This window comes from Fusarium tjaetaba (genome assembly GCF_013396195.1).
Source record: "Fusarium tjaetaba strain NRRL 66243 chromosome Unknown NRRL66243_c0000117, whole genome shotgun sequence".
In the NCBI taxonomy this organism is placed as follows: domain Eukaryota; kingdom Fungi; phylum Ascomycota; class Sordariomycetes; order Hypocreales; family Nectriaceae; genus Fusarium; species Fusarium tjaetaba.
Window position 1 is genome coordinate 41,168 of NW_023501313.1, and position 19,861 is coordinate 61,028.

Sequence of the window (19,861 nt, forward strand, 5' to 3'; positions counted from 1 at the left end):
GACCTGGTGCTAGCGTTGCTGGTGTCTGGTATATACGAGAACATGCTATGTCACGAACAAGCTTTCAGCGAAAAGAAGGGAAATAAGGTGTCAAAGTCAATTTCATGATGGCGGCGCCGCCAGAACGGAGACTGGGCCTATCTTATCAGATAGCATCGATCGATAAGATGATTTCTTATCGCACGTGCTCGCATGCTGATATGGTCCTTGATCAAGCTACCCATCGAAGATAATGATAAAGCCGCAGCCGGTATCCCAGTTCGCAAAGTAACGGTGATGGGCTCACTATAATAATAAAATCAACTGCTCTTAGTCAAGAAACATGGAGGAGCACGCACATCAGCCCAGCCCGATACCGGCGCGGCCTGAATTTCGCAAACGCGTCGCGCCGGTAATCTCCGTGCTAACCCTATGCCTCTTTGTCAACCTGTCAATGAGCCTTTATCAACTCCCCTCCAATCGATTGATCGAGAGACGTCTTTGCGTAGACTACTACCTCCAGAATGATCCGTCGAAAATCCAGCCTGGTGGCAGCGTTGATGAGAAGCTCTGCAAGATTCGGGAGATAGAGAAAGACCTGGGTCGGATTCAGGGTGTCATGGAGACGCTTTGGGTCGCGGGAGGTTAGTCGTCCTTTACCCAATAGCATTGATCCTGCTAACGCGATCAAGACTTCATCATGACTATACCCCTCAGCTTTCTGGCTGAGAAATGGGGCCGCCGATCAATCCTCAGACTCAACCTTCTTTCGCGTTCTTTCATGTTGCTATGGGCTATCATAGTCGGCTCTTTTGATACCCTACTCCCAACCAAGGCCATCGTCGTCGGCCCGGTGCTCTCAGTCCTTGGCGGAGATTGCGTCTTCAACTCTCTTACCTACGGCCTTGTCTCGAATTTAACCGACGACCATGTTCAAAGAGCAATTTACTTCGGATACATGAGCTCAGTGTCTTACGTCGTGGCCTTGCTTGGGCCTGCACTGGCTTCATCTACCATGACCGTATCGCTATGGCTACCGTTCTGGCTTGGAATATTCTTACTCTCGTTGGCTGTCCCCACCATACAGATGCTACCTACGCAGAAACATGCCAACGAAAGAACTGATGGTGATGATGAGAGCCAACATGAGCCTCTCCTCTCATCCCCTCGTATCAAAGCCCAATCACATCATGAACCGCTACTTCAGTCTGTCATTGACCGCCTTCATACGATCAAGACCATCATCCTCAGCCACCCAAAGAACTTTAGCTTGTTGCTATTCAGCTTCATGCTTACATCTCTTGCAAGCTCAGACACAAAGCTTCTTGTCCAGTATATATCTGCACGTTACAAGTGGGCATTTTCTTCCGCTGGGTATCTCTTATCTGGGAAAGCAATTGTCAACTTCACGTTACTCACCATCGTTATTCCCAAGCTTCTGCGATCTGCACGTCAGGCGCGACAAGAAGACATGGTTGAGGTAGCGGATAAGTCAAATATTCGGAACGCTATGTACTGTCTTATCGCATCTGTGTTTGGCGCCTTGGGCATTGCCCTTGCGAGCGAGATTTGGATGTTAATTCCCTCCATGTTTGTCTACGCACTTGGCTCTGCCCTCCCTATATTCACCCTATCCCTTCTCAAATCTCCAGTCATATCGCCACCCCATTCTTCCGACTCTTCCGATCCTGAACCTCACATCTTCTCTGTTGTCATGCTGGTAAAGACGGTTGGCTCGCTTCTAGGGGCGCCTTTGATGGCCGCGCTCTGGGTCCGTGGTCTTGGGATTGGCGGTATGGCTCTCGGTATGCCGTTCTTCGTCAGCCAGGCATGTTATGCTGTGGCCATTTGGGTCTTTGTAAACATAGAGGTAGACCGTGATGTGTTGGCTACTGTCGAGCGGAGGAGACGTAGCCGGGACTAGAGCTCTGGAAATGCCAAAAGTCAATTCACTGCCAAACTTGGCACGCTTGCGATCTTCTAGTCTGGCATGGTGGGGTCGAGAAACAACCTTAGTTGCATTTCATAACATTCGACCACATGAATTGTTGCTTCAGGTTATTTCTGGATGAAAGGGCTCATCAAGTTGCAAGGTTTAGTATGTTTCTGGGGATGAGATTCGCGTCCTCGGCTTCCTGAGACATGCCGTCATCCACCAATATCACCGCAGCCGCCCTCAGCAATCATGACCCGCACCAGGATCTTGCCTCAAATACTACGTAGATCAGTCGAATGTCCGAAAATAGATGGAGATAGAACAGAATTTTGCGGAATCCGCGTATAGAAGTTGGCCGCCATACAATAGTTGTTCAGCGTGACGCTCAATTTCAGCCAGCAAAACAGCTGGGACATCACTTAAAGCTGCTGCAATTCAATGACCTTAAAATAGACTGAAAAGAAGCTTTTTACCGCAATTATAAGCATAACAAGGTCGCCAAGTAAAGTTCGGCGAAGAACGCCAGAGGTTGTAAGATCGCGCGGTTAAGCTTAACCCTAGTCAGGGGTTGTGTTTCAGCATCGGGGATTTCTTCAAAAGTTGACCAGTGATCGACGCGTCGTCTCATTTGCGTGCAGGGGCCCTTCGCAAAACATTTCCCTCTGATAGGCGGCAATATTCGTGTTTGAAACGAGCCGCATGGGCTGTATCAATTAAGAATTTTGCCATGTCAAACGGTGGGTTGTTTCAGTCAAAATGATCCACCTATCTTCAGAACGACAAGGCGATTTCGGGAATGTGGGCAATCTGATGAGCGAGAACTTGGCTTCTGGGGCCATCTGGGGAGTATGTCACTGAACTAACGAATGATTCCCGGCAAGTGACAAAGCTATAAGTTTCCAAGACATCTCCTCCACCGAACCCTCTTTTTGTTCTGTGTCTCATCATCACCTTCTTTGCATTTTATTTCACTCTTTCGACAAGCTGTGCTTGGTCATTCTTTATTTGTCTTAACCATTCCTAAAGTATTTACTGGTTTGATACCATTTTCTGTCTTTTCACTCATCTTTCATCACATACCTACCAATCATCAAAATGCAGTACCGTGTGATCATGGCGGCCACTCTGGCCATTGGTGCCTATGCCGCTCCCGCTCCCCTCATCACTGGCGCCCCATCTCTTTCTCGTCGTCAGGATAGCGAGGGAGGCTCTGGAGGTTCTGGCGGAAGCAGTGTTCTCGACGCTCCCATGACCATCGCTGCTGGCGAGTCATTCGACGGAGGCAACGCTATCTTCGATCGTGGTGTTTCTTGCACTGGTCAGGAGGAGGGCGGCGATTCTGATGCCGTCTTCATCCTCGAGAAGGGCGCCACCCTTTCCAACGTCCGCATTGGTAAGTTCAACCAGCCATTCTTGTTCCCAGCCTGTTCTAACTGTTGTAGGTCCCAACCAGATCGAAGGTGTCCACTGCAACGGTGGCTGCACTCTCAACAACGTTGTCTGGGACGCCGTCTGCGAAGATGCTTTCTCCATCAAGAAGCAGGAAGATGGTGAGACTACTACCATCAACGGTGGCGGTGCCACCGGCGCCGAGGACAAGGTCATCCAGCACAACGGAGGAGGCACCGTCATCATCAAGGACTTTGTGGTCTCCGACTTTGGCAAGCTATACCGCAGCTGTGGTAACTGCAAGGAGATGCCCGCTCGCCATGTCGAGATCTCTGGTGGTTCTGCTAGCGACGGAAAGATCCTTGTCGGTATCAACCCCAACATGGGTGACACCGCCAAGATCTCCGGCATCCAACTCACCAACGTTCCTAAGGAGTGCATCACTTTCGAGGGTGTCATCGACGGCAGTGAGCCCAAGGAGGTTGGCACTTGCGACGGCTCGGGTTCCGGCTCCAGCACCGGCTCTGGAGGCTCTACTGAGGCCCCTGCTACCCCTACCACTCCTGCGGAAGGCTCTGAGACCCCTGCCGCATCTGAGGTTGCTAACCCTGTTGAGACCTCCACTGATGGCTCTCAGGGCGACGACCAATCTGGTGACGACCAGTCCGGCGACAACAATAATTCTGGCAACGATGATTCTGATGACGACAACAAGGACGACAACTCTGACGATGAGAACAAGGATGAACAGTCCGACAATGAGAACCAGGACCAAGAATCTGAGTCTGACAACCAGCAGACCCAGCCTTCTCAACCCAACTTCAACTTTGGAAGTGGTGGCTTCGGTGGCTTCTGAAGAAGCCTTAGAATTGGGTTGGAGACACCGAACAATCTACCCAAATACGCTGGATGTACTTGAAAGCATCAATCACAGTTAAAAACTTGTGTTCTTGTATCTATATAGTTAATACTTATGGGGTTAAGACAATTATTGAGGCGCTACCATTGCATTACTCCTCTATGTGACGCGAATCTTCGTGGTCACTCACGCCCATCAATGCGGTTCCTAATTTGATACCACCAACGACACATACCTGAAAACATTTACTTGATAGAGCAGAAAGACTCAACAGTGCAGCAATGCCAGAACCTCAAGCAGCATAAACTATTCCAAACACAGTAGTCGCCGGAAACACGATGCCAAGCGAGAAGCGCGTAAGACCTAACCTCATTCGTAGCGAACACAGGATGAAAATCCGCGGTTCGTGTCCGATAACTATGCGAGACTTGCATGACTGTCAAAAATATGACAGCTGTCAATCGACCGGGAATCCAGGCCTGAGGCTGAGCTTAGAACTGTAACAACTCGTGTCTTGACTACCAATAGGTCAACAACGGATCACCGCGCCGCTTCTGAGAGGCTTTATCCTCTCTTGGTTGGCATGTTGTTTCCTTGGCGTTACCTCTTTGGTGACGTACTCGTCAACCCTCTAGATCCGTTCATGGGCATATCAAGCATGCTCACACCATCTTGATCAAAACTGTTCAGAAATCGACAGTATTTCAACCACAATGTTTTTTCGTCAATACTTTGAAGCATTATATGCCCAGATTTGTATGTCTTGGTAGACACGTGATATAAGCAATTCTGGGCCGTAATTTGGATACTCACGATGCTATTGGGTCAACATAGCCCCGAAGGATTCAGACCAAGCGGCGGGTAATGGCCTCGCTCATTTCGCTAGCTCAACTGCGCCTTTTGCCTGGCTCACGCTGCCTAGCGCGTACCAATTTTTGTCTAATGATAAAAACCTTCGCGTCAGCCCAATTCCTAAAGTTGTAGTGACCTTATCGATCATCTCCACACTCGTTTCTTATTTCCGTCGTAACACAATGGGTGTACTCCAGAAAGGTGCTGCTGGCCTTGTGCTATTTTTGGCCCAGTTTGCGTCTGTACAATCTATGAAGCTTGACAGCAAGGATGGTATCTTAGACGCGTCCAAGGGTCTTGCAGGGGATCTCATCAGTTTCTACAAGGGCAACGAGACCGGTCAAACCCCTGGTCTGCTTCCCGAAAGAACTATGGGAACAGATGGGTATTATTGGTACCAGTCTGGTGCTTTCATGGGGTCTTATGTCGACTATTGGCAGTTGACAGGCGACAAGACCTACAACACGCTCGTTACCGAGGGCATCCAATGGCAGGTTGGCAAGGGCAAGGACTTTATGCCAGCCAACAACACAGCAAGCATTGGCAACGATGACCAGTCCATTTGGGCATTTGCTGCCCTTACAGCCGCCGAATATGGCTATCCCGAACCCTCCGAGGGTCAGCCTCAGTGGCTCGACCTTGCCATCGCTGTCTGGGAAGAGCAACGCGCGAGATGGGACACAGAAGTTGAGCAGAAGACCTGCAATGGCGGTCTCCGATGGCAAATCCTGATGACCAATGCTGGTTTTGATTACAAGTCGAGTATGTTACCTCGTCAAATTCAGTCTGCATGTCACTAACCTCTATAGCACTCGCTAATGTTCTCTTCTTCAACCTTGGCGCTCGTCTTGCCAGACTCACATCCAACGACACATACGCCGACTATGCCTCAAAGACCTGGGACTGGCTCGAGACCAGCGAGCTCATTGATAAGGAGACCTGGGCAGTCTATGATGGCGCTCAAGCTACAAAGGCTACTAAGAACTGCTCAAACATCAACCAGATCCAATGGTCTGCCAACTCAGCAGGGCTGACTATGGGTGCCGCATTCATGTACAACTTTGTAAGGATACAACTTGATGATGAAGAATTTCATGCTAACTGACATCTCTAGACCGACGGATCAGACGAGTGGAGGGAACGTACCGAGAACCTCTCTTCGGCGACGCTAAAGACATTCTTCAAAAAGAATGGAGACTTCAACGAGGTCGCATGTGAGAATACCAAAGGAAAATGCCCTCGCGACATCGTCATGTACAAGGGCTTCACGCACCGATGGCTTGCAGTGGCTACCCAGGTCGCCCCCTTCACAGCCAGTTCCATACTCCCTGTCCTTCGAAAGTCGGCAGAGGGTCTGAAGGCAGATGGAAACGGTGACGATGCCATGGAACAGACGTTCTCCAACTTTGTTGTTGTTTCCAACTTGTTGATCGATGACTCTTCTGCTCCTGGTCATCAGAATGAGACCAGCAAAACAGACAAGGCGGAGGAGTCTCCCTCTTCGACGTCTAGCCCTGCTTCCAAGTCATCGTCTGCTGAGGCTGAGGGCAACTCTGCCATGAAGCTTGCGGGAACAAGCAGCTTCCTGGCTTTGTCCGTTCTCATGATGACTTTGCAATGGATTCTATAGAGTCACAGCCGAGTAGGGTTGGAACTTGACATGGTTTATTGCTTGAATGATTCAAGTTAACGTGTATATAGATTTATGAGATGCAAGAGACAATACAATCCTTTCAAGACAAGTCCGCATACCAATTGCTCATGCGGTTTGGGCGACATCACCGTGAATCTCACTGAGAATGAGACAACAGGATCGAGCCGGAGCCAAATCTAGGTTCCGGTGGAGACTGACGATAGCTTCTAGACTTTTGACCCGCATCGGAGGCTAAGTGGACCTCGAGAAACTTTCCGAAGGTCCGGTGGAAAAGAAACCGAAGTCCACCGAAGCGTGGGGTTAATGGTGGATCATTGCGTGTTGGAGATCATCCCAGCATCAAATTTACAATCACAAATGCGCATTCAGGTTTAACAGGTTATTGATCATTATGTACAATTGCTAGAGCTATAAACGCCCAGTAATCAGATCCGGGTTATGTACAAATCGAGGAAAAGTCTTTATTCTGCTCGGTCAATCGCAGCTGCTTTCCTTGCTAAAATCCAATGATCCCTTGCCATAGTTCGCTCCAAGATTCATGCTTTCAGAGATCTCAATGCGATTCTGGGATATACAATTTCTGGGGATATTTCTTCTTATTTCATGAAGAGACTGGGTATCCGTGGTGTAGTAATGGTATGCTGGGGCGTGGTGGAACGTTTCATATCGTCATTCGTTGGGATAAATCCCGACGCGGTGGGTTATAGCAGTCATCTGGAAGATGGCTATGTCTTGTTTGTGGTGGTGTGTGTGATGTTATGGCTACTGCTCATCTATTGTCGGCCAGTAGGGATGGAGATGCCAGACCAACGAGGAGCAGATGAAGGCTCAAAGACGTTGGTGCCCAGAGGAGGGTCACGGCTTGTAGTGGTAGCGGAGACGCTGGGTGTCTGAGTAACGATGGTGGAAGTCTCGGAAACGTTGACACGGTTGCCCCAGAACTTATCCATGATGGGGTCATGGACAGCAGAGTCGCGAGTGTTGGAGAGGTTACGGCTGGCCTCGGTGGTGCTCAGTCGTCGAACCTGGGTAAGTCCACGGAGAGCACGAGGAGCAGTGCGAACACCGCGGGAGAGAGTCTGGATGGAAGAGCTCATGATGGAAGTGTTGGAGATTAGACTGGGTAGATGAATGTATTGATCAGATAAGAAATGATTTGGAGTAGAGAATCTGGGGAATTCGGAGTCTTTTCAATCTACTTATATCCTTCTCGGGCTGGTCCCCGGGCTGAGGGTGCTTCGGCTCGGATGAAGGGAATGCCCCTGGAAAAGGCAATTCCCCGCAACAAAACTCCCCGCACTATCACCGGTTCACTCCGCATTTACCCCAAAGTGGCCTGACATTTAACCTGGAACCCGATGTCGGTAGTTGTTTGCCCAGGGCGATGGAAGAGTGACATGTCTGTTCATACAATGAGGCTACAGGCTTAGGTACAGAGACTTCGAGGGATTGCTTCTGGATATCATGCATCGTGATCGTCTGCCCATGTCCACCCCAGGCTCTTGCGACGTCAGGCCATCCGATAATGCAACGGTGCCCCGACATATCTTTTTGACCAGTGAGGTTGGTCATTGATCGTACCCTCGCTTTTGGGTTCATGCTCAGTAGATGGCTGACTGTCGCTTCCAGCGAAGAAGATAAGGCTTTGTCCTGAGCCACATAGACAGCGACGCACATACGGTGATTATCAGATGCTATTTTCGCAGGTTAACCGAGTCGTTGTCGCCCAAGAGAAGATGGTGGGTGTGATTCTGTGCCGTGCCGCTGAACTTATCCAGCCAATAATCTTGCACGGCGGGATCGCTGCGTGGCTGATTCGCTACGAAGTACCTTACTTATAGACGATTCATCTCCCTATTTCTGCTATAAGTTGCACGATTCTCCTGCGTGAGTGCGGCCGCCATTAATGTCATTCACCTAGACGTTGCTTTTACAGCAATGTTGTTGAAGGGTCATCAAAGTACTCAAGCAGCCAGCTGATAACGAGAAATAGTACAACCATGCTGTATTGGCTACAAAGGATTGCAGAAGATGACATAAAGCTCTTCAGTACCCCAAAGCTAACATAAAGACAAAGAAAATCGAACCGTAGCATAAACAATTTGTTGAGTAGTTACTCGCAGATAAAGCAATTTTGGATCGCATCATTACCTTCCACATCATGGAACCGATACCTTGCGCCTAGAAACTATCGTTCACCTCGAATAGCAGAAAAGGAAAAGCGACACGAAATCATGAGAAATGCGCATATGGAATAGACAAGAGTGTCACAGCTTCATGCCGATCAATGAAGGTTGACGCATACGATACTTTGAAAACGGAAGTTGTTGTCATCAAAGGAGAGGATTACAAAGCCCACGGTTTTCGGTGGGCGTCGCCAAGGATTGTGTTGGATGTTGTGCATCGTCGTGAGCGTAACAAGTCGCCTTCAAAGGCTGCGAGATTGCCAAGTATGGCCGCTCGCTTATCGCCGTCGAGATTGGTTATAGCGTTGCTTCCTTTCGTTCATACCTAATGATTGCTATACTCGGTCGATGGATCAGCTATGAGGATCGTCCTCAGTAATGGACCGAGTCCAGCGTCTTCGTAATACCCGTGGCCTCTTATGACAAAGAGTTTCTACCACGTCGTCCACGGCGAGATTCATTGGTGACTGTCTTGGTAAGGGCGTTATCCACCAGGACATCGTCCTTCTTGATACTTCTTCGTGGAATCCAGAAAAGCTGGACTGCTCCGATAACAGCTACAACAACACAGCTGAACCACGCTGACACGGAACCTGACAGAGCATAGAAAACTCCAGCAAGAGGCGGCGCAACAGTACGTGCCAAACAGGCACCAGACATAGCTAAGCCATTGACTCGTCCAAGCACCTGAGGAGATGGTGTAGCATCCTTGATAAGAATGAGAGTAACGGGTGCCACTATCAACCCGCAGAAGCTCTGCATTAACAGCGATGCGTAGATTCCCAGGGAGACAACAGGTTCGCCGAACGCGGAGAGGAAAGGCATGAGCATGTAGGAAGCAGGATACAAGATAATCATGCTCACAAAGGAATGCCATACTCCAACACGGCTCACGAACACGGGGAAGATGACGGCCTGGATAAACAGACCCAGTACTCCGTTCACTGCGAGATATACGCCGACATCGTGCACGGTGTAACCAAGACCACCAATCCAGTCGATAGCACCGCGTTTTTCAGAAGGATCATCGAGCAGATACGTGGCAAGAAGACTGCTTGCAGCCATTTGGTGATATGAGAAGATAAGCAGTGCGACGATGAGCATCATAATCGTCTTGTTGAAAGTTCGTTCACCGGACTTTGCCTGCTCGTCCTCCTGCTCCTCGTTAGGGGGTGTGAGAAGATCCTGAGGAAGGACAATGGAGTGCACAGTTCCGAAAGAAGAGCGGCGGAGGTCGATGAAGTCGTGTTCGACTGCCATTCCAAGACTTGACTCGGCGAAGCGAGGTCGTGATCGGCTGGTGGAGGGTGACATATGTCGACGGCTGCGAGAAACGGAGGTGCGGACTGCAGAGCGTCTGAGAGGTGTGCGCTCATCGATAGATTCGAGATCGTCTATGGCGGGGACTTCTTGGTAGTTGATAACGCCATTCTCGCCCTCGGATCCGGGCTTCACAAGGGTCTCCTCGAGGAGGAAAAGTCCCTGGATGACGGCGATGACCACCACGGCCACTGAAACGAGGTTAGGAAGCAAATAAGGGTATCGTCCAAACAGTCCATCCTCGGAAAAGACTGAAGGATAAAACTTGGCAGGTTGAGCGAGGAAACCTCCCATTGCAGATCCGATGATGCCGCCAAGAGTCCAGACGAAAGGCTGTACAGCGTAAGCCTTGGCTGCGAGAAAGTTAGCATTTCCGTGATATGCGTGGCTCGAAGAAGGACGTACGCTCATGCTCGGGCAACTTCACCATCTCAGCGACCATGGTCTGCATGACCGAGACGTTTCCGTTCAGCGCGCCGCCAACAAATCGTGCAAGCAGAGCAACCCAATAGCTCTTGGCCAAACCAAAGATGAGACTCGACAAAGCAACACCAACAAGTCCAAATAGAACAACAGGCTTTCTCCCGACGCGGTCCGAAAGAATACCCCATCCCATCGAGGTCAGCGCCTCGGCGACCGCATACGCCGAGACGAGCAGTCCCGCATAAAGTGAAGCATCTTTCTCAGCAATGCCCAAATCCTTGACCATCACAAACGTGTAGGCCAGGATGGAATTGAAGGCAATCGGCTCCGAAAAGCGACATATTGCTGCAATCGTGGTTAGCGCTCGCTCGCTGATGAGATTATCATGGGTGAGGGGAGGGGGTCCGTTAAGGCGGTGAGTGAGAGTAAGAGTGAGAGTGCGCGCATACCGAGAATTAGAAGTTGCCTCGTGGGGAAAGCATTAGGATCTTTGTCTTCCCTTGCTCTCAAATTCATGATATTTACAGCGAATCTCGGGTGTCTTTTCTTCTTCTCTTGAGGAGCAGACGGCGGTCTGAGAGCAAGGGCGTCAAAGTTGCAGGACCTGAAAGTGAAGAGAGAGTCCAAGAAAGAGAGGAAGAAAAAACTCTTTTGGCGGGCCTCATGACTCTCAAGTAGGTAGCCTAACAGAAAATCCACTGCCGCTGAACCAGTGCACGCTTAGTCTATGGTACAACGGCCCGCAAACCGACTCGGTGCAACGTAGCGCTACTGTAGCCCCCCCACGCAAGTTTTTGCAGGCGAGGCGAGCGTTGCCACCCCCCGGTCAATGCAATTCACGACATGCAATGCAATGGTTATCACTTGGCAAAACGAGGGGAAATGATCCTGGTTCACGGAGAATCTCTGCTAATACTGCGGATATACTCAGCGCATCATCGTTATCGCTCCATGCAAGACACGAGCTAATGGAATGGGCGTTGGCGGAGATTGAATGCCTCTGCGCATTCCCGTGTCAACCCCTCCCTCCCTAGAGTCCCCTGCTCACTACTCAAGATCCCGATAGCCTAGCACCAGCACGAATCACTCACTGTAAGAATTTGCTTCTGTTTAAGCTTTGAGCTTGGCTGGTGTCTTCTTCTTGACCGCTCGGCCCATGGTCGGATGACAATGCAGTACAGTAGCGTACCTTACCACAATGCGGATGTACAGTAGTGGCAATCCTTCACCGTGAACGCTTGTTTGCCACCAACAGGAGGCAAAGCCACTTCCCCTCGTCGTGGTGAATGTGATGTCAAACCGCATGCTCCAACTGTCAAAGTGTCAAACAAACTCTAACAATCATAGCGCAACATGCAAAAAACGACGACATATCGCATACAATTTCATCATAATACCGATTCAATATTCACTGAGACCAATCAAGATTTATGTCTCACAGCACCCAGATCTTCCGTCGCACACCGTTCTTCTGCCAAGTGACGACCCGCCCATCTTTCATGTGCGGCGAAACGGAAATCGTTCAACCCGCTAACGTTCTAGTGGGAGGCGAGCCAATCGACACCGAGTTTTCACAGTTATCATGCGGGCACCATGAGGCTGAAAACGGCAAAGACGATTTCATGCGACAGGATGATGTGGTGTCGGTAGATGACAGATCGGATCCAGATCTTGACTGTCTCTCTTAGTTCCCTATTGAGGTCTGAGCTTACTCTGATCTGCGGGCTTCTTTTCACCGCACGAGCCCGGGATATCCGCCATATCGTATCGAGAGATAAGCACGATTAGGCGCTGAATCCCAGGAATTGACGGCTATATGCAGTGTAATACATCCGGACCAATAAATCGTATTCTATGAATTATCGAGAGGCTGAAAAGCAGAACATTAGTGCATGAATATGATGCTTTCGTGAGCTGGTCTGCTGGGTACTGTTCCCCGCTCACTCACCGGTCTCCTTAGTTCCTGGTGGCTGGGACTGGCGCTTCAGCCTTGACAATGAAAATCGGTAATTGAGCGATGTTTGTTCTACAACGTATGATCCAGCTTGTATCCATGGAATAATCCTTGATGATGCGCAATTATCCCAAAGCCGTGTTACGGGTACTTGGGTACCATTCCCGTGCGACAAAAGACACGAGCACGTGAATTTCTCAAAATGGTACGCTGAAACCTAGCATAGAAATGTAAGTCTGCTTATGGAAACTAAGAATGGTGTACAAGGATTGATGCCAATGGGTTCTGATATTGTGTCCACCGGTGTATCATCTCCAATGTCACAATTCGGAGCAAAACTCCCTAGCTACGACAATCTCTGGTTCTTGTCAGACACTGATTGATCACCCCAGCCTGTGGCTGACCCTTTGTGCTCATCAGATAAATTACTTTTGCTCCATGTGCGACAGATCATATCGAAAATCGGACTGCTGATTCATTATATACTTCTGTATCACCGTCGCCAGCAAATATGGTGGGTAGCACCAACTTCGTATTGACGATACCCCTGCAATGTCTCAATATTTTATGCACGGGGAAACAAGCATCTGCAGTGGAAACGTGGTTTATAAGACTCATTGGGACAAGTCTTATCGTCATAGATGGTGAAACAAGCACGGCACAATGTCTTGGGTGTTGTTGAGCCGTTCCGTTGGTTTCACTTGTAATTTCTTATTCACTGACTTGTCCCTGTATCATGTTGTGCGTGTTGCCTTGGTGATTCATCGGAGTGGCATCACCGAGATCTTCACAGTACTTATCCGTGCACTGGAATGAGCTTTACTTTACATACTGAGTCACCATTGTTCCAGAAACGGGGGATATTCGAGTCGGAGGTACACAGGTTTAGGAGTCGGAAGTGTCTCAATTAATTCTGGAGGAACATAGATATTGATGCCTAGATTTAGGTGATATTAACAACAGGCGGGCGGCAACATTCGACCATGGCCATCCTAAAAGATGAATTATACTTCATCTAGGTTTTGCATGTTTGTCTATCTGCAAGACTATGCAAATTTGGTCTTGGGACGTTCCTGTAGCTCCCCGTCCAAGATGATATCAACCTTCTCGTTGTAAAAGCAGACCAGTCGTGCAATCGCTGCGCTCTCGAGAGTTGGGTGGTTGTAATACCAGACCAGATTCTCAAAGGTTTTCCCATCGATGACAATGTTGTAGTATTCGGCCTCACCCTTGTATGGACACTTGGATTTGACGGGGCTTTTCGACAGGACAGTCTGGTCAACAGCAGACAGTGGAAGGTAGTAACGAGTCGGCAAACCTGTCTCCAAGAGATGCATGGATGAAGTGGCTTTCGCGACAGTTTTGCCGTTGACTTTGACTTCAATGGGACGCGTGGAGTGAAGTATATCAACGCGTTTGAAGGGATCTTTCGCATGGACGAAGATTGGTTCATCTTCCTCAAACCATTGATCTGTCATCCGTTAGCAAACCATGTCGTCAAGTCATACTCGAAAGCTTACCTATACTGCGAAACTCAATCCGCACCATATCAGAAAGTTCCCCAAGGGTGACATCTTGAAAGAAGTGTACAACATTGTCCACCTTTGCCTCCTTGATACCATCATGAGCTGGGATGATGAGTTGGGCTATGGCGGCCCTCTCTTTGAGCTCCACTGAGATGTTCTTCTTATCAACCAGCTTTGCGTTCTTCACATCAATCGCCGGCACATAGATAGTGGGGAAACTGTCATGTTCCCAGACAAATACTCCGTGAGTTGTATCCACAATAGTGGCATGGTTGTGAACGGCCCGCAAGCGGCGGGATGTCTGCATTGTCTTGCGGGGACCATGCTCGATCAGGCTCTGAGCGAGCTCAATATAGCGGGAGGCGCTACCCATGCTGTAATATAACTTAATATGTTTGTTTTTCGAATTTCTGCTTTTCTTAAATGAAGATATGCTAGTTTCAAAGGATGTTGGGTGAAGACGAGTACCCCGCTCAATGACGCAGACAATATCCGGACATTGATCTTGATTTATAATCATCGCTGCAGGAAGACTAACTTGAACATGAGATTTCTATGAAATTTTGAATAGCTACTAATATCATCTAGGCTTGTCAAATATCCTTTGAGGTGCAAACTATTCCTACTTTGTTACAAGTGTATTGCTAGCTCTGGACGTAGTGATACTACAGCTTCCGCCTACTATGTTTTCACAGACGTCGGTGAGCGGGCCATAATTATACAGGCAGGATTACTTGCCTAACTGAAGCAGTATCAGATAGAACAGAAAACATAGCCACAGGGAACTTAACTCCTTCTGCAAAGCTTGCCTGTATCTAGACTATAGTCCCAAGCATCACTTCCGACTCCGGATAAAACCCAAAGACTCTCAGTAGGGTCATACTTCTCCTTCACTTCCAGCAGACGAGAATACAATGCTCCATAGAAGTCATTCTTGAAATGCGGATTAAAAGGGTTTGCCTCGTTCTTATAGGCTCCAGTATCTGGCGCCCATTCCTGCCAGAGCTTTTCCTTCGAGTCATTCAGTTCGCGTGCTCCTTTCGCCAGTGTCTCTGCTGGTGTAAGAGTACTGTCGAGAGTCAGACTGTAGCTCATGGTATGGAGATAGGTTGATCGCCATGCTGGTAGAAGCGCGCCTCGCATGCTTCTTGGAGTTTTGGCAGGACCCGGTCCACCTTGCAAGCCGATAACAGCCATACCAGATGCTTCCGGGTCTGAGCTTGTAAGCATCCGCTTGAGATAGCTAATCAGCGTCTTCCGGGTCATCTCGGATGTCTCCCGACGGCCGAGAAGTCGACTGGACGGCATGGAATAAGCTCCGGCCTGGTTTGAGCCTCCAGCATTCAAGGCTTCGAAGAACCCCTTGTAGGTAGGATGGACAGTTGTGTTGGAAGTAACGATCGATAGGATGCTGCTATCGCCACCGATAGAAGGATAAATCCTATCGATAGCCATCTGAACCAAATTTTCGGTGTCTGTCTTCGACTTGTTGAAAGCATAGAACCCCTGGGTGATGCTGACGCCAGCTTTGTGATTGCCTTGCACTATCGCTGCACCGGCCAAGCCAGCATCCATAAGATCAGGGAGCAGGCGCATTAACTCTAAGAAAGCGTTCCAGGTCGTTTCATATGCAGCTGAACTGTCGCCACGTGGGGAGATAGTGAAACCGGATTCGATGACACTTGGTGCGGGATAAGCTTTCAGTACGTACTCAGTAACAATGCCATATTGTCCCGCCCCGCCGCCTCGAATAGCCCAGAGCAGGTCCTGGTTCTGCGTAGCGTCGGCAGTGAGTATGTGGCCTTGAGTCGTTACAACTCTCACTTGGTAAATGTTGTCAGCGGCCAAGCCGAAGGTGCTCGACAATGGGCCATGACCACCGCCTTCAATATGCCCTCCCAAGCCAACTGTGGCATCATTGCCACTTACAATGACGTGGCCATACTTGAGAGCGTGACCAACTGCATCACCGTAAGTGAGGCCGCTTGCGGCGATGAGCACGGTGTCTGTCTTGTTAGTCCCAGGTACTCTCCAGCTCGGATCGAACTCGACCCGCTGCATGTGCCGAGTCCAGATGGACAGAGAGTGTGCGCCACTGGATCTAATAGAATAGTATTAGCAAGGACCCATAGTCTCGTGGTGGCAAGGAAACACGAACCTTCCGCATAAGTCATGGCCAGTTCCCTTGACAACGATGCGGATATTTCGGTCTGATGCCCATTTGACAGCGAGAGCTATCTGCTCATCGCTCGTCGCATTGACAACATAACTTGGATATCCACCGAGATGGCAACCAAGTGTTTTGTTGTAGCCCGGAGCCCCAGGGGGTAGGCAGGAATTGTTGGCGTATAAGACGGATGAAATCGACTCGGGGAGGTTGGCATGGAAAGTCGACTGAGTCTAGTTGGCCTCAACGACGTTGCAGTTCAAAGTCGAATCGAACGGATTCGTCTTGTAACAGGAAGATGCAACTGGGCGTGTTTTGATGAGAGCCCCACCGATAGAGTTATTCAACGCTGCCCACTCGGTGTCAATAGGCCAAGTCGCATCAAACGGTGAAAGTTTGCATCTTTGCGGCTCTGTTGGGGACGCAAGAGCTGTTGAACACACAAGAAGCGCAAATAAACGCATTATTTATTGAGCTGATGTATTGCCGAAATCGGTGTGCAAATATCTCTTGTTTGTCGCCTCTTCTGGATGCAATCGGCTCTTTTATAGCAATCTCAGCCTCACTTAGCAAGGAACATAAAATGCCGGGGTTCTCGGACACTACGGAGAGTAAGTGTTTGCCCTAGCATTTTCGTATATCCGCCTCCCTTTTCGCATTCTAAACCATGGGCTTGCGTGTCTGTGAATGGCCAGGTCTTCGTGGGTTTTAGTGTACCTCGTACGTCATGTGGGTTGCAACAAGCCATGATTATCCACTACCGGCCTCTTCTTTCTAAGCGCCGTCGGCAAATTATTGTTATCATGAAGGACACGTCATGGTTCCAATTTGCTTTCACCCTGAAGAGGATTCATTGTGGGTGGAGTCCGTGCAACGACCGCCGGAGGTCCGACTCTCGGGGAATCGTAGCCAATCGCTGATTATTCGCACAGCTTGACCAAATTGCACTCCACCTCTTGGGAACTTTGTGTATCAGCTTGCGGCTAGTTGCAATATCAATGCGTAGGCTCTTTATAGGGCATCAACTATAAGATGACAGACGTGAATCTTGGACTTCTGTCTCCTCATTCTTTCCTTGGATAGTCTAATCCGCCCTCCTTTCACAACCATGGGTTTAGTCCAGTTCGAAGATGGAAAGGTCCTCTATTACCCATATACTCCTTCGTCTGCAGCTGGCTATGGCTTCATGGCATGCTTTGGCATTGTAACCTGCGTACATATCGTTCGTGTTGTGCAGACCAAAAGGCGTTTTTTTATCCCTATGATCCTTGGTGGTATATGTATGTCTCGTCATGCTATTACCGATAACACAACTCTTACTGACCGTCTACTTAGGCGAGACGTTTGGATATTATGGCCGCGCTTGGGCCGGTCAGCTACCCAACTCACCCAGGCCATTCATGTTGCAACTCATGCTCATTCTCGTCGCCCCAGTATTTGTCTGCGCAACTATATACGTCACTCTGGGGCGACTAAAAAGCCGTATCCTCGGTCGACCTAATCGAAAATGCAGCATAACGGTGCTTTTCATTCTTACCGACATCGTGGCTTTCTGCTCACAGATTGGCGGTGGTCTCGTTCAAGTTACCGGCAATCTCAACTTAATGAAGATTGGAGATCATGTTATTCTGGGTGGCCTCGTCTTCCAACTGGTAGTTTTGGCTGTTTATCTGGGTCTGGTCTACAGGTTCTGGAGAGAAGCTAAGAGCCAGAATGACACAAATGGTCCTCGGTGGCAGCCCTTCACAGCAGCGTTGGCTGGAACGGTGGTAGCAATTTGGATTCGAAATCTAGTTCGAGCAATCGAGTTCATGCAAGGGTTCCATGGTTTCATCAGCGAAAACGAGTCAATGCTGTATATCTTTGACGCCTTTCTCATGCTACTGGTTATGGTGGCTTTTATTCCGTTCTACGATAGTAGTAGTATAGTGCCGCAGCACGTCAAGAGAGGATGGGATCCTATCGAGCTGGGCCCCTAATGGTGCAACATAGAGATAGATATGATTTACCAAAGCAACTTCTTAGAATCTTCAAAGAAAGGTCCCAATCCCAAAATTGTTCATATTGCCTTTACTGCTTCTTTTGGCCACTGAAGAAAGTCAGAATAGTCGTGTGATATATACTTATCGCATACAAAAAGAATATGATCAGCCCAGCCATGTATAAACCAAGCTTTCTTCATAGTCTGAACCAAAGGTGCGTAATAGGCTAGTATCAATAGAGCTACAGAGTCTTTGGACTGCAGGGAGTCAATGAAGGTATCTTCCATCATGTAAACCCAGATAAGAACTCTCTTGTAGTGCAGTGGGCATTTGATGGACCCGTCTGCATTACCAAACGTGGCTTCGTAGATACTGGCGATGGCTTCTAGAGATCGTGCAAAGTCTTCCTTGCGCAGGTGTGAACATGAAACAATTAGACTGCGTAGCTTCTCAATCGGGCCAGCCCAATCAACCCGAGTAAAGCCTTCGCAGATGTAGGTTGGGCGGGGGTCGTCAGGAGGCGCCTTACCGTTACCGAGCGCCTCCGTAAGCCCAGAGAACAATACCTTTTCTTCGAAAAGCTGTCGTATAAGTCTTGTGCCACGGGCTAATGAAAGGGAGCTATGAGGCGAGTTGCCGTCGGCTGGACACACGAATAGATCTTCAGACCCCGTAGGACCTGCTGCAAATACACAGAAGCAAACCAGCACAGTTGAAACATACAGACTGCCACAATTTGAGACGTCTATTCGCGACAACGCTTCATTTGTCTGGGTCAACCCGATAGAGAAGTGATCTTTAGCCAAGGCAATATAGCGTGACCTTTCCGGTGAAGTGTTGGATGCTAGATATGCCAGGTGGTACGCCGCAAAAGAGAGACATAGATGGAGTAGATAAGGATACGACGCGGCAAGCAAGGTTGCATCTCGTGACCAGAACTGGACAATCGGGTGATGTGGATCATCAGAGCCGCCGAGATTTGGTCCAGTAAAGATGATGAATTGACGCAATAGCTCGGCTTGGGCCATGTTCAGCTCTGTTTCTGTTTCTGGAGGCTGGGGTGACACGCTGGTTTCTGACTGGAGGTTGGATCGGAGTGAGGAGTCCTGACAAGACCAGTTCTTACGCGGCCGGCCTCGTCCAGGCTTCAGCGGGGCAATCGGTGCTGTTGCAAGTGAAGATGCCGGTAAGACTGGATTAATGTCATATTGGCATTCCAACTTGAACCTCGTGCAGTTGGTGCATCTCGGTTGAAGTTCATCACACTAGTCACGCTATGGTTAGTACTTGACGAATGATACGTATGCACGGATAACTAACCTTGACTTTGCGTCGCTTGCAATTGGAGCAGCCATTCTTAGACTTGTGATGAAACTTCTTTTTAGACCGTTGACTTGGCAGCATTTTGAAATCGATATGCAACGACCTGAAGCTATCCAGTCGGCAGAAAGCTTATTTTTCGCATAAACTGAGGTGGTTGCAGCTAACTTATAATCTCGTCACGGCCTTGAACGTTTCCGGGAACTTCGGTGTCGAGTTTTATCCACAGTTCTAGAGGAGTGGAGGCACCGAGATCCAATCGGTGATATTTCGTTCAGGTACGGAGGAAGCAGTCAAAAGTTTTGTCTCGACCC

The 19,861-nt window shown here is 49.1% G+C and overlaps 8 protein-coding genes across 8 annotated transcripts; 3 read left to right on the forward strand and 5 right to left on the reverse strand.

Moving 5' to 3' along the window:
• Nucleotides 1–3,010: 3,010 nt before the first annotated feature.
• Nucleotides 3,011–4,160, forward strand: FTJAE_6064 (pectate lyase; the record flags this gene model as incomplete). Its single annotated transcript, XM_037352638.1, has 2 exons — nt 3,011–3,308; nt 3,358–4,160. The coding sequence occupies 2 exons, from the start codon at nt 3,011–3,013 to the stop codon at nt 4,158–4,160; spliced, it is 1,101 nt and encodes a 366-aa protein (XP_037206853.1).
• A 1,037-nt stretch (nt 4,161–5,197) lies between these two features.
• FTJAE_6065 (glycoside hydrolase family 76) lies at nt 5,198–6,645 on the forward strand (the record flags this gene model as incomplete). Its single annotated transcript, XM_037352639.1, has 3 exons — nt 5,198–5,777; nt 5,825–6,078; nt 6,130–6,645. The coding sequence occupies 3 exons, from the start codon at nt 5,198–5,200 to the stop codon at nt 6,643–6,645; spliced, it is 1,350 nt and encodes a 449-aa protein (XP_037206854.1).
• A 797-nt stretch (nt 6,646–7,442) lies between these two features.
• FTJAE_6066 (uncharacterized protein) lies at nt 7,443–7,766 on the reverse strand (the record flags this gene model as incomplete). Its single annotated transcript, XM_037352640.1, has 1 exon — nt 7,443–7,766. The coding sequence occupies one exon, from the start codon at nt 7,764–7,766 to the stop codon at nt 7,443–7,445; it is 324 nt and encodes a 107-aa protein (XP_037206855.1).
• A 1,506-nt stretch (nt 7,767–9,272) lies between these two features.
• Nucleotides 9,273–10,884, reverse strand: FTJAE_6067 (major facilitator superfamily transporter; the record flags this gene model as incomplete). The annotated part of the gene is made up of 2 exons (XM_037352641.1): nt 9,273–10,528; nt 10,581–10,884. The coding sequence occupies 2 exons, from the start codon at nt 10,882–10,884 to the stop codon at nt 9,273–9,275; spliced, it is 1,560 nt and encodes a 519-aa protein (XP_037206856.1).
• A 2,714-nt stretch (nt 10,885–13,598) lies between these two features.
• On the reverse strand, nt 13,599–14,451 carry FTJAE_6068 (isoamyl alcohol oxidase; the record flags this gene model as incomplete). The annotated part of the gene is made up of 2 exons (XM_037352642.1): nt 13,599–14,023; nt 14,073–14,451. The coding sequence occupies 2 exons, from the start codon at nt 14,449–14,451 to the stop codon at nt 13,599–13,601; spliced, it is 804 nt and encodes a 267-aa protein (XP_037206857.1).
• A 413-nt stretch (nt 14,452–14,864) lies between these two features.
• On the reverse strand, nt 14,865–16,709 carry FTJAE_6069 (isoamyl alcohol oxidase; the record flags this gene model as incomplete). The annotated part of the gene is made up of 3 exons (XM_037352643.1): nt 14,865–16,179; nt 16,237–16,478; nt 16,689–16,709. 3 exons carry the CDS (start codon nt 16,707–16,709, stop codon nt 14,865–14,867), a joined length of 1,578 nt encoding a protein of 525 aa, XP_037206858.1.
• A 644-nt stretch (nt 16,710–17,353) lies between these two features.
• Nucleotides 17,354–18,224, forward strand: FTJAE_6070 (7-aminocholesterol resistance; the record flags this gene model as incomplete). Its single annotated transcript, XM_037352645.1, has 2 exons — nt 17,354–17,525; nt 17,581–18,224. 2 exons carry the CDS (start codon nt 17,354–17,356, stop codon nt 18,222–18,224), a joined length of 816 nt encoding a protein of 271 aa, XP_037206859.1.
• Nucleotides 18,225–18,304: 80 nt separating this feature from the next.
• FTJAE_6071 (C6 finger domain protein) lies at nt 18,305–19,631 on the reverse strand (the record flags this gene model as incomplete). Its single annotated transcript, XM_037352646.1, has 3 exons — nt 18,305–18,334; nt 18,380–19,447; nt 19,548–19,631. 3 exons carry the CDS (start codon nt 19,629–19,631, stop codon nt 18,305–18,307), a joined length of 1,182 nt encoding a protein of 393 aa, XP_037206860.1.
• Nucleotides 19,632–19,861: the final 230 nt, after the last annotated feature.